The 13,464-nt window shown below is 32.8% G+C and overlaps 2 protein-coding genes across 2 annotated transcripts; both read left to right on the top strand.

The window, feature by feature from the left end:
• The first annotated feature begins 2,252 nt into the window (after positions 1-2,252).
• LOC100255331 (cell number regulator 6) lies at positions 2,253-9,733 on the top strand. Its single transcript, XM_002267939.4, has 5 exons — positions 2,253-2,472; positions 2,614-2,732; positions 5,273-5,387; positions 7,833-8,098; positions 9,162-9,733. The coding sequence occupies exons 2-5, from the start codon at positions 2,625-2,627 to the stop codon at positions 9,390-9,392; spliced, it is 720 nt and encodes a 239-aa protein (XP_002267975.1). The 5' UTR covers positions 2,253-2,472; positions 2,614-2,624; the 3' UTR covers positions 9,393-9,733.
• Positions 9,734-10,174: 441 nt separating this feature from the next.
• LOC100250146 (uncharacterized) lies at positions 10,175-11,360 on the top strand. Its single transcript, XM_002268168.4, has 2 exons — positions 10,175-10,695; positions 11,031-11,360. Exons 1-2 carry the CDS (start codon positions 10,399-10,401, stop codon positions 11,193-11,195), a joined length of 462 nt encoding a protein of 153 aa, XP_002268204.1. The 5' UTR covers positions 10,175-10,398; the 3' UTR covers positions 11,196-11,360.
• Positions 11,361-13,464: the final 2,104 nt, after the last annotated feature.

Raw genomic sequence — 13,464 nt, 5'->3', positions numbered from 1 at the left:
GAAAAAAAAGAAGATAGAAGAGAGTGGGGGAATGTGGTGATGTGAGGGGTATGGGGGGTGGGTGAGGGTAGTTGGAGGGTAGGTGGAGGAAGAGGAGAGAGAGGAGAGAGAAAATGAAATAAATAAATAAAATAAAAATATACTATTATATAATATAACATAATAATAATAATAATAATAACAAATAAAAATAAAAATAAAACAATTTACAAAATAAAAAAATCTAAAAATTAAAGGGTGAGTGGACCAAAAAATTGAGTTTAAAATTAATGTAAAAACAAAATTGGGATAAATTTTGGGATCTACATGAACCCTTAATTATTATATATTAAAAGTATATATACATATTTATCAAATTTACTTTCTAAAAGCCGAAAGTAAAAAGTAAATAAAATTGATTCCTCAACCCAATTTACTTTGACGATGAATTTAATAATGCTAACATAATATAATCTCTTTGTAGACTAAAAATATTTTACATCACATGCTTAGAAGGACATAAGTTAAATAGGTCTCCCTCTGAGTTGGACTTGGCTTTAATTAACAGTCCAATTTTGTTCTTAATAACTCGAGTCAGGATTTAAAGTACATGAAGCAAGGTAATGCAATACATCCATGACCTTGGTTGACTTCATCTCAATCATTCTTCATTCACATATCATGTCTAAAGTTTGGTAAGATGCCTCAATAAAAACTTCACAAAAGCAACTTATCACTCATCAAGGCTTTAACCATGCTTAGGAGAGGATAATAGTATGAATATCGCACACAACATCCACCTAACCTTTTAGGGCCCATGGGAGGATGTATGTTCCAAGTCAGATGAAAAAATTAAAGTGTGTTTGGTAGTAATTTTAGAAAACGTTTATAACATTTCTAACACTTAAATGATATAAATTTTAAAGTATTAAAAAGTTTGAAAATACTTTCTAAAATCAATGTCAAATGGGCTTTTAGTCTATTAAAATTTGCTACAAAAAGAGAAAAATGTTAGGGATAGCTTAAAGTTTACCACAAGATGAAGGGGAACTCGATGATAAATTGTAACAATCTCTTACTGATTGTGCAAGCCTTACATTGATATAATCTTGATTTGATTTGTTTACTTATGCAAGCTTGTGTGATGCTCCAAAATAGTTGTAACAGCCATCTTGTTGGTACTCCATATAAATCTTTAGTCTTTCATTTTTAACAACTTAATAACATGAAGAAACAAGTGAAATCTAATAAAAAGAAAAAGGAAAATAAAAAATTTAAGAGTTTGTTTGGTGGTGTGATTTAAAAATAGTTTTTTATTTTTAAAGGCAAAAAATATTTTTAAAAATTCATAGCGTTGTTTTGTTGTTGTTCTTTGTTTATCGATTTTTTAAAAATAAAGTGAAATAGAGAACAATTTTTAAAAGAGTTATTTGATTAAAAGGGCTATTGAAAACCCGATTTTGGAAATCTAACTTTTTATAATTTTTTGGCCATATTTTAACTAAAATACCCTCATTCTTTCCTTATAAAAATAACTATTCCTTTTTAAAACTTATACGTAAATACTTAAAATAACCAAATATATTTATGTCAAAAATAGGTTGCTCTTCGAGAAAAAACATAAAAGAGTTGAATGTCAAAAAAGTTCAATTTTTTTTTTCAAATTCATTTTAAATAAAAATATTATTAACAATTATTATTATTTATTTTTAACAAAAAAATCAATTATTTTTTTGTGAAGATATTAATATCTATATTTTTTTTATAAGATATACAAAATAGTATATGTTTTTATAAAAAAAATATAATTTATGATTTCATTATAATATTACAATTCACATTTCACTAAAAAAAATGATTTATTTTAAAATTTATTTATAATTATGAAATTATTTTTATTTTCAATAAGATGAATTAAATTTAATTATTCTTATATAAACTGAATCTACCATATTTTTACAAAATCTAGAAAAATTATTTTTAAAAACAATTTATCCAAATAATTTTTTTAAAATATTTTTTTTTTGCCAAATACCCTTATTTTTATAAAATACTAAAAAATTGGCTATATCAAATTAAACATGATTTAAAATATCATTTAATTTATTTTAGTGAAAAATAATATTAAAAATATTATTTTAGTGAAAAATAGTATTAAAAATATTATTTTCAGTAATATCTGAGATAGAGATATCTTATCGGATGGGATGAATTCTAATATTATTTTAATGAATTTTAGACTAAAGCCATTCAAAATGATTTTCGTCTTTGACACCCAACAAACTTAAGACTAAAGTCAAACTTTATATAAAGTATTGGAAAAGCAAGAAATGCCAATAAAACGGTGTCGTTTCATTTGTGATGCTATAACCCGCGTCAAGTACGAGGAAGCAACGGGAGAGCTACGAAGAGTTGACGATTGCACACAGGAGAAATCTCCCCAACTTTAGAGTCCGTGTCTCCGAAATTGGCGAAGATTTCGCAGATTTTTCGGTGCGTTTTTATTTCGAAGTTTTTGATTGTGAGAAAATGAGAGAAAACTTTGAATTTGGTCTTACGGTGGTGTTTTTTTTCTTTTTTCTTTCATTTTCTGAGCAACCAAATAGTAGGTTAATGGATCTGTTCTTTTGACAGAGTCGGATCAGATGGCGGAGGGGGCTGTGCATTCGCGATATGTGAAGTTGACTAAAGATCAAGGGCCTGTGGAGGAGATTAAGCCTGGGGAGCTCAATCAGCCGATAGATGTTCCTCAGGTCTCTCTTTCTCTATGTTGAGATTTATTGATCTTGATGAAACCCTTAGCTATTAATGCATCTCCATTGAGATATTTATGATTCTGTTCGTTTGGTTGCTAGAAAAAAATGACAAAAATGAAGGAAAATTGAACTTTGAAATTTAAGTTTGTGTTGATTGAATTATAGAAACCTTGAAATTGATGCTCCTTCGAGGGTAGGAACCTCATTATAGGATTGATTTTACCTCTCACGTAAACTTATGTGTAATAGTAATCCTGAATTTCACAAGGAAGTGTAATCAACTCAAAATTTAAGGTTAAATTTGAAAGAAACATCTGAATTGCTAATAAAACTGGCTAAATTTAGGACAATTCTTGCATATGCCTGAAACATATACCATATTTTGTGATGGTGGATGTCTAACACCCATGCCCGGCGCAATGTGGTGATTTGACTTTGACTTATGTAGTTCTTCGAGGCCACAATGCTTTTACCCCCTTTTTTTTTTTTTGTGTGCGGGGGGGGGGGGGGGGGGGGTTCTCTTTGTTAGTTGACCCTTAGGAGAGTTGAACTGAATAAGTGGTTTAACTCTGATAACCATGACACCTGGTTGTAAATAACACTAACATGAGAATAACTTTGTACTTCTATTTAGTTATTGAGCCATTTCCATTGGATTGAATTGTAGGTATAAGTCTAGTATGCCTCTGTACTTATGGTGCTACAAAATAAAAATCATGAAATGAAATTTGGGGAAGAATAAGAGTCCCCAACTGAAAAAATATAATGAGTAAGTGAATTAATTTAGTACTTGCAGTAAGGTTCAAAGTTCGTCACAAAAGGTGCTATAGGATTCTAAGTATTGATGTATAATTTCATTAGATGTGGGGGGTGATTCCATTATGTATTTTTTGGTTCACTTGGAAAGAGTATAATAGATCTTTTGAAGGTGTGGAGCAATCTTGCATGGAGCTGACAGATATGGTCCTAAAGTCTTTATTTTTGTGGGTAGAAGGGATTTTGGGCTTTCATTGTTCTCCTTTCTGGATCTTGTAAATAGTATGAGGATTGGGTAGCCTAGCCTGTGTTATTATTTTGTGTGCTTCATGTATGCTTTGCGTGTACATGGGTGTGCCCCCTATTTTTTTGCTTGGTGCCTTTTTACTGCATCTGTTTATTTGCCTAAAAGAAAAAAGGAAAGAAAGATTTGCATGTTAATTATCAAGATACAAATAGTGATTAGTTACTCTTCCCAATTTTTCTTTCTAATTTTGGATTCGTCATGAGATTGAAAAATATTACAAAAGATACAAAACCCATGCAAAAAAAACATCTTCTTTGTTGACAAAATTGTATGTGTAAAACCCAATGTATGGAGAATAACTGTAATTGATGGCAATCCAACTGAAGAATGTGGGGAAAAAAAAACAAAGAACTAAGAAAAGAAGAAAGAAGGAAAAAACCTGCTGTAGAGCAAACTAACAATTGTAACACCTAGAACTTTCCTAAATCTTTAAAGGCCTCTTTAGTAGCAGAAATGAGAATGGTTTTCTTATCTAATAAAATGGGAACAGAAAATATTACTAGTCACTGGAGATTTTTATGTCAGTCGATCTATCGCTTCTTGCTGTCTCTGATCATGCAGCAGACTGAGTTTTTGACTTGAAAATTCATTATAATTATTTTGGGTGTATATCTACTTCACTTTTTCATTTTGTTCCAATTCAAGTCGCGCTAACCCTATCATTTGAAAGAACTAACTTTATCGTTAGGCTATATTGACTATGACCATGATCAGTCCTTTAATGCAATGTAGTGTAGCTCCAATTCAGTAGCAAACTATAAGTAAAATAAAGTTCATGGCCTAGACTCTCACCATAGGTTACATCTTGATGCATGTCAGACAAAAACTGCTTACAAGATTCTTAGAAGGAAAATTGAATCAAGTCAAACTTCTAAATTTCTTCTAATACATTATGTTTGTAATAAAATGTTATTATCTCCCAAATAATCTTTGAATATCAACATCCCCAATCTTAATTTTTTTCCTGCTTATTGCTATATATTAGTTTCCTTCCTATTATTTAAATATCAACTGATTTCAACTCAACTAACCCTTGTATACCAGATTTTTAATTTTCTGAAATCTTGATGTGGCAATTCAGATTTGTCCTATCAATTTTGCTCTGATTTTGGAAATTTGGATTTGTGTCAGAGGCACGTCAAGAGCAGAGTAGTGTTATTCTTTTGATGAGTGTCATTGTACTTGCATATGACATATTTGGTAAATTAGGTTCAGTTTAAATGCCAGTAGTTGATTTCTAACCATGTACAAGATTTGGTGGATGGTTCTTAACAGTATCACTGATATCTTGAATATTTTACTGATCTAGTTAGAACTAGTGGATGTGCTCTCACTATTTTATACCATTTTTTCCACTTTCTGTAGCCAGTCTGATGTCTTGATCAGCATGTGTAACCTCTGTCTGGAGGCACCAAATAAAGATTATGTGAAGATATTTGTAGGTGTACTAATCATCCTATTGGTCAATGTGCAGTTAAATGTTCGTAAATGCAATGAATGTGGACAACCTCTACCAGAAAGCTATGAACCTCCAGCAAATGAACCTTGGACAACTGGGATTTTCGGCTGTGCTGAAGATACAGAAAGTTGTAAGTTAACAGATCACTTTTGGGTTTGTGAGTTGACATCTGGAATGGTAATTTGGAATCCATCTTGTAATTTTTCTGGCATCTATGATAATCACCATTTTGTTCTTCTAGAAATATTTGTATAAAAGTAACTTAGTACTTTTTATAGTAAACATATATATTAGAGTAAGGAAGAATAAGTGCGAAGAAAGAACACTAGTTTCATGAAGCACTCATATACAAGGGGAAACAAGAGAAAAATAGGACAAGAAGAAACTTCAACATACCAATCTTGAAGGTTTCAAAATTCCCTCCAAATTCTTCTAGGGTATTTGCCCACAATTCTAAATCATCCTCCTTGTTGGCTGCTGAATCCCACATAGCATCCACTTCTATTCTGGAAGCAATGAGATCAAGCACCCTCTGTAAATTAATGATCCACCAAAGGCCAGATGGTGGAGGTGGCGTGCTTTATAATAGTTGCGCAATCTCCCACCATCTTTTAACTTATTGATTACATAAAAGTGACTAGAGTACTCCAGGAACATCTAGAAAGTTTAACTGGTAATGTTCTGTTTTGTTTCTGTTATAATGTTAATATCCTGCATGATTAATGAATATTTCACCAAACAACCCACTGCTTCCATATTGTTTAGTATTCTTATATATGATTTTGGCTTATGGTTTGTCAGTTTCATAACTCCTGCAAAATGAGTTGTTCCTTTTTCCAATTGTTTGTCATTTTATTGAGGGTAATGTTAACATAGTATATTTTTGGAATCCTTTCCTGTTAGTTTTTGTCCAGATATTTTGTATCATTATTTCTGCCAGTAGTGGGCACAAAAAATATCATCATAATATTGATGATCTATGAACAGTCTGCTGTATGCTATCAAAGGTACTAGTCAACGTGTTTTAGTCAGTTCCTTTGTCTGCACTTTGAAAATTGACTTGATAAAAATTATTTGGATATTTGCGTGCCTTATGTTTCTGGTTGAAAGCCACAAGTTAAATCTAGTTGAAACCTAAGCTCTTTCATGTGCCTGATGGTTCTGTCATAGTATAGATCTTTATTGTGTATAGTTGAAATGCATACATCTAGTATTTTTATTTTGTCATAAATCTTTAGTATAATTTTTTTACTTAGGTTCAAATGCAATCTCTTTTTAATCAGTAGGAAATCATAGCTTATATGGAATGATATTTTTTCAAACTATTTCTTTGTAATTGGCCAGAACTTTCTTTTGGCTTGTGATGACATAACTTGTTGCTTGTCTTGGGCTTGTTTGTAGTTGAGAATTAGCATTTCACCCTTGCATGACTTCATACTCTTGCATTGTTCTCTTTTTTACCACACACACAGATTCCAAATCCTCAGTAGACTCTGCTGAGGATGGTTTTGGTTTGTTTGACTGTGGTTCATGAATGTGGTTTTAGTATCAGCCTTCATCAACAAAAGGACCAGATTATTAGATAAAAAATTAAATCTTGCTCTTGTATTGATGCCATGTCATCCAGCCAGTTTTCAGTCTTTATGTACCTCATTGGGAAAATTTGGCACTAATGTAGAATTTGGTCCATGGTCAAATTTTTTACTCTGGAGAGGCCATGCTATACAAACTGCAAAAAGTCAAAGCTTTCCTTTGATTCATGGTCAAATAGAGTTTTTTCTATGGGCAATTTTTGAACCCCTTGAGGGGGTAGAGAGGCAATGTGTTAAATCTTTTCTTCTTCACTACTTAGGCTCAGCTTAGGACTTAAAGTTCTGTAAGTGTTTCTAACATTCTATGTTTGAATTGAAGTTGGAAATATTTAGTTAGGAGGTAATATTCAAGGAATTTAAGAGCTTGTTGTCACAGATCAGGACCTCATGCAGATCTATACAAAATTGGGGTGGATCTGTATCATTATTATGGATGTTTCATGGTGGTCATTTCTTGAACTTTTAGATTTTTTTTGTGGCATTGTTTATTGTTTATCTTTATTGTCTTTTTTACTCTGAAACAAGTCATGTCTTAGGTCTTGAGTTGGATAATATGTATTTGAAAGAAGGCTGAAACTGATACACTGAACCATGATTGAGAAATATTAGTGAGGGTATTGCTCTAGAAGGGGGAGGAAGGGCAAAGTATGTTGGAAAATTAAGAAAGCAGGTGATGTCCATTATCAATACAAGATTTGAAATGTGCAACTTTAACTATTGTTAAAACTTGAACATTAATATGATCCAAGAGATAATCAACTGAATTACACATGGATTTGGACAGGCTGGATTCTCTAGCTGGATATATGTTGCCAATTCCAGATGTTTGGGACAAGACACTGCAAATTACTATTTTTGTTGCTGTAACTTCTATAGACGACTTGTCTTGACATATTGTTTTCCTTATCCTATTGTAAATTCTAATTCCAATTTTTCATTCTTCTATAGTAAATATGAATATTAAAATCCTCCTCTTCTTCCAGGTTGGACTGGACTGTTTTGTCCATGTGTTCTTTTTGGACGTAATATTGAGAGCTTGAGAGAAGACACTCCCTGGACCACACCTTGCATTTGCCATGCCATTTGTATTGAAGGTGGCATTGCACTTGCAATAGGGACGGGGGTCTTCCATGGTATCGATCCAAGGACATCATTTCTCATCTGTGAGGGTCTGTTGTTTGCTTGGTGGATGTGTGGCATATACACTGGTCTAGTTCGGCAATCACTACAGAAGAAATATCATCTCCAGGTGATCCTGATTTCCCTGTGTCACGAGGTCCCTGAAATATAATAATTTTTCACTTAAAAGGCACTTATCAGACAATCATATGGCTTACATTTAACCACATGCAGTATATACAGAAAGACATGCTAATTGATTCTTTTCACTGAAGAACAAAATCATGAAATATTTTTATTTCTATAAAACATGTCATGCACTGAATCTCCAACTTTGCTTACTCAAAAGGAAAAGGATTTTTCTAGAAACCAACCCTTGTCTCTTTGGGCAGTCAAAGCTCTTTGCATTGTTTTGAATTTGGGCAATTCTGGCCTCTCCATTGTTAAAACAACCATAGTCTTTAGTGAATTACATATTGAGACTGGGGAAAATAAAAAGTCATGCTTAAGGGTGGCTCTTAGCTGAAAATGTTCGATGGTATTTCTGCTATTGGAGTACCTACAATCTCCTGAAAGCATCTGGTCTTGAATTTTGATTCTATGATTATGTTCTTTTTCATGATGCATGTTTTAGAACCATCCATGATCCCTAATCCTGTTAGTTTTGTAATGAAAACCATCAAGGCCTAACAGTTGCATGATCACTGTTTCCATCCATCACAGATGTGGTAAAACTAATTTGTGGAATAACCCATTCTCAAAAGGTAAGAGGACAAATGGCAATTGCTCATTTTAGGAAACTCCAGTGTTTACAGAGGATGTCATGAGAACAGCTGAAAAGTATTAACATTTGCCTCTGTGTGGAACAGCAAAAATTTTGCTACACCATCTGGAATGCCATATCTTATCTTGGAAGATATTACCTTGTTATGTGTCCAAAACCAAAACTTGCAGCATCTTATTTGATAGAATCAAATTGATGAACATTATTGAATGTACTGAAACATATGGGAACCTGTTAAAGGATTCATTCTTGAAGAATCAGAATGAGGGGCTCCAGATTGCAATCTGCATTTGGCCTTTTGTATTTTGTGCTGTTAAATGGTTTGGATTCTGGGTTTTGAAGAACAGATACCAATTTCTTCATTTGTTCTCGGCTGTTTAATGACATACACCTTTTGCTGAATTCGCAGAATTCCCCATGCGACCCCTGCATGGTCCACTGCTGCATGCACTGGTGTGCGTTATGCCAAGAGCACAGGGAGATGAAGGGACGCCTCTCAGAAGACCTCGTCATGCCGATGACCATTGTCAACCCTCCCCCTGTTCAAGAGATGAATTCCGAAGAGAACAACCAGCAGGATGCTGCACCATCCTCTGCCAAGGGCACTGAGCACACCCATTTGGAAATGCAGGCTCTGTAGGATCACTCAAACACATAAAACACAATAATATTTATGGGGATTCTGTGTTGTGTTGTTCATGTTTGTAGGAGTTTTGGACGACATTTGTACAGAGCTGGATTGATGAGTGCTTCAGAGACCTAAAAACCTCAGCTCTTCTTGATACCTAGAAGTTTACATTTATCAATTTAGACACCTTCTTGTTAGGGGCTTGTTCGAAATGGCATGCATAGTATACGCCCTTCTTCTTTTTGGTTGCGTTCTCCACAAAGACTACATTGGACTTTGATTCGATGTGTATATCAATCTTTAAAATTTTAATGAATTAATAAAAAAGGCCGCACCGGCTTTTAGCCTTCTAATTTACTGAAATATTGTTACTGGACTCCACTAAAAGGTATTATAGAGTCCTAGCCATTCAAATTGACACAAGTTCCCAGGTTCAGTCACTTGAAAAAGCCCTTGACCAAATTGGAACTTTCTTTTCAAGACGTTGGAAGAGACCATTATAAAGAAAAACATTGAACAACATCAATAACTTTATTTTATTTATTTATTTATTTATTTTTTAGAGCCTTTTGGTATTAATATTAATTAAAGTGAACACTACTAAAGAGCCTTTAGTACAATCACCGATTTACCTGTCATCCTTGGTCATTTATATTTTCATTCTGTATGCATATGTTTTTCGTTTTGCAATAACTCATTATCGTGCAATACCCATAATTCACGTGATTTAATAAAACCGACCATTTAGGAGTAGTGTCTGCATAAGATCCAACGGTCAGAAACTCCCCATCCATAAAGGTAGGTGAGATGGCCCATATGCAGCCGTACCTGATTATTTTCCCCCAAAAGGTCGCTTTCAAAATTATAAATTTTCACTCACGCAACACAAGCCGGTCAAAGACTCAAACCTCACCATTTCAAACATTTCTGCTCTCTCTCTATACATTTTTTTTCCCTCAGTTTTTTCTTCTCTTACTCTTCTCTCCATTTCTTCAGCTTTTGTTTTTCTTTCTCTTCAATGGAGAGACCAGAGTCAGAGGGCTTCGGAGGAAGAAGACGGAGACCGGTGAAGAACGAAGTCCCTGTCAGGGCGCAGCGTCCGCTCCGGCGCACGTTATCCTTGCCTCCAGCGGCGAAGCCTCCTCCTCCAGAGGTGAAGCTCGCGGCTGTGGCCGTTGATTTGAACGTGCGGCTGAGATCCGCCGACATGTCCGCTGCAATGCAAGAGCGTGCGTTCCGATACGCTAGATCCCTCCTCGATGCCCACTCCGATAACGTGCCTACTCCCACGCACCTAGCTATGCGTCTCAAGAAGGTACGTTGATTGAAACCTCCACCGTTCGATTAGCCTAGCTGTAATCTGGACCGCTTGTTTGATTGACCGCTAGTTGTCTTGCGAGTTGCTTTATTTTTGCACGCAAGTTTATATCTAGTATTGTGAGCCTGCCAGATTTTTAATTAGAATTTCCATACTTGTATATATCTTGTATATTTTCATATTCAATTTACACTGACGTTTAATTTATATACCTATAATTTGGTCCCATTAATGACCATGATTATCATCTTCTTTACCCAAAAAATACTCCAAGAGGAAGAGAGATTAGGCTAGGCATATGGATTCATGTGGGTATGCTTTCTTTGTTGCAGGAATTTGATGCATTGTATGGCCCAGCATGGCATTGCATAGTTGGGAAGAGTTTTGGGTCATTTGTGACTCACTCATCCGGTGGATTTGTGTATTTCTCCATTGACAAGCTCTCTTTCCTCCTCTTCAAGACCGAGGTTCGACCCATCATCAAGTCTCCTTCATAGCTGAAATTCAATAATACTGCATGCCATATCTTGTAAACTGGACTTTTTCATTGTTGAATTTTGCGTGGAGAATGGAATCTTTTCTCATATATGGTTAAGTCTTGAGCTTTTTGGTGTTCACATAATTTGTTTCCAGAACTAGAAATGAAATCATCCTTCATCTATTTTTCTATGGATAATTAAAATTGATGGATAACTTTGGGTTTTTTTTTACCATTTCATTCACATTTGAAATTAGGGATGATAATGAGGCTGATTTTTTCATGTCCATCATGTTCTGTCCTAATGGGAGGATTTGGGATGAGTTTTGGATATTTTAAAAAACCTAAGATGGATTTAGGATGGATTTCTTGTCCTAACTTGTATTGTCGGGATTAAATATAAAATTAGTTTAATTTAAATTTTATTTTTCTATTTTTAATATATAAATAATAATATGATTATTTATAAAATACATTTATTTTAATCTAATTAAAAAAATTAAAATAATTTTTTAAAAATTTAATATTTTTACACAAAAAAGTTAAATGTGGCAGAGTGAGCATGACACTATGCCTACTTCCTTTTGTCTTATCTTATTTAATTTTTTTAATAGAATAAAGATGAGAATTATTTTAAATAAATAGGATGTGTGTGTGGGATAGAGTAATCACGTTACCAAAGTATGATACATGTTTAGAAACTGAATTTTCAATCTATAATTTTAAATGCAATTTCAAATTAATGTTAAAAAATAACGGCTACTTTTGAGCAATATTTTCAAGAACATATGGAAATGCCAATTTGACCGGAATTCCATTTTCTGAGATTGAGATACTGATAAGATCTGTGTTCCCTTGTTGGTCAGAAGATTTTGGCGTGATTGAAGGTCCCAAGTCCTTGATAGGACCCTCTGCAGGCCCTTCAAATCATGCACAACCACTGCATGGAATCTGACCGATTCAAACGGAGCACAGAGTGGAAACTGATTAGGGTTCGAACTTGAACTCCTACTCGCCTCACCTAGAATTATTTAATGCTAGAGCTCACTTTTGATTTGTTGATAGTAGAAGACATGAGTAAAGGATTGCCGGCCAAAGAATATGAAGGTCATGATTGCCGGCTAAAGAATATGAAGATTATTATGTAGAGAATATGAGACTTATTGGCTCAATTTGAAAATTTCCATTTAATTTTCTTTTTCTTTTATTTAACTTTATAAACAAATATTTAATTATTTCAATAAATGAAATAACATTGTTTTGTGCATATAAAATTTGATATTATAAACCCACCAGGGTTAATTAAAATGGGCCCTGAATGACTTATAGAAGGTTTATTTATAAAGGAGCAAAATGCTAAATTGGAAAATGCCATACTATACATGGAAGGAATTGTTTGCAAGAACATAATCATCATGGTTCATATTTTGAGAACTTTAATTTAACTAAATGAAGCATCATCACCAATTGATTTGGGTAGTTTCAGGATTCTATGGTCGTGATAAGTTATCAGCCTAAGGTTAATTCATTTACTATATGGCTTAAGTGAGAGAATGATGTATATTTCTCTATGTGATATTAAGATTATGTTTAGTTGGGGAGAAGTTGGGAGAAAATGTGAAGGGAAGAAAATAGAGAAAAAAAAAGTAAAATTAAAAAGTTAGATTTAAAGTTAATAAATTATTTTTATTTGTTATTTGAATATCATTTTAACTATTTTGAATTTTTTTATATAAAGATTAAATAATTTAAAATTATATAAATTTATGATTAATTTTATTATATTTATTTTCTTTTATATTTTTTTAATATAAAATCAAATTAAAAATTTTATTTTTTAATATTTTTTTTCTTTAATACTCCTAAAATATGGTTATATGCTATGGTATTTAATAATTATAACAATGATTACATGAAAAGTATGCATGGTTGTGCTATGTTATTCTTTTTTGTTCTCTTAATTCCAATAAGATAATCTCAATTTAGGATTTTTTTTTTTTGTTTTTTTACACAAAATATGTGTTTTAATAAGAGCACAACTTTATATATATATAAAATTGGAATAAACATCCATAAACAATAAATAAATAACTCAATCGCAATATGCCAATATGAAAGTAATAACCGGAAATACTAGTTACATTATCATTTTTACTATTTTTATTAAATTTATGTGTTGTTTGTTTTTTGGTTAAATAAAAAAAGGTAAAATATTTAATTAAAAGTAATATGTTGATATCAATTAACATAATTAAAATGAATTTCTTATTAATAAATTCAGTTTAGCT

The sequence above is a fragment of the Vitis vinifera genome, chromosome 16 (genome assembly GCF_030704535.1).
Source record: "Vitis vinifera cultivar Pinot Noir 40024 chromosome 16, ASM3070453v1".
In the NCBI taxonomy this organism is placed as follows: Eukaryota; Viridiplantae; Streptophyta; class Magnoliopsida; order Vitales; family Vitaceae; genus Vitis; species Vitis vinifera.
The sequence above is the reverse complement of the archived record's forward strand: the minus strand, read 5'-3'. Positions and strand labels throughout refer to the sequence as shown.

Excerpts from the sequence above, each read along its gene's own strand:
- LOC100255331 (XM_002267939.4), top strand. The coding sequence starts at position 2,625 with ATGGCGGAGGGGGCTGTGCATTCGCGATATGTGAAGTTGACTAAAGAT. Across the intron at positions 5,388-7,832 it reads TGCTGAAGATACAGAAAGTT|GTTGGACTGGACTGTTTTGT; the intron begins GTAAGTTAACAG and ends CTCTTCTTCCAG. Across the intron at positions 8,099-9,161 it reads AGAAGAAATATCATCTCCAG|AATTCCCCATGCGACCCCTG; the intron begins GTGATCCTGATT and ends CTGAATTCGCAG.
- LOC100250146 (XM_002268168.4), top strand. The coding sequence starts at position 10,399 with ATGGAGAGACCAGAGTCAGAGGGCTTCGGAGGAAGAAGACGGAGACCG. Across the intron at positions 10,696-11,030 it reads TAGCTATGCGTCTCAAGAAG|GAATTTGATGCATTGTATGG; the intron begins GTACGTTGATTG and ends TCTTTGTTGCAG.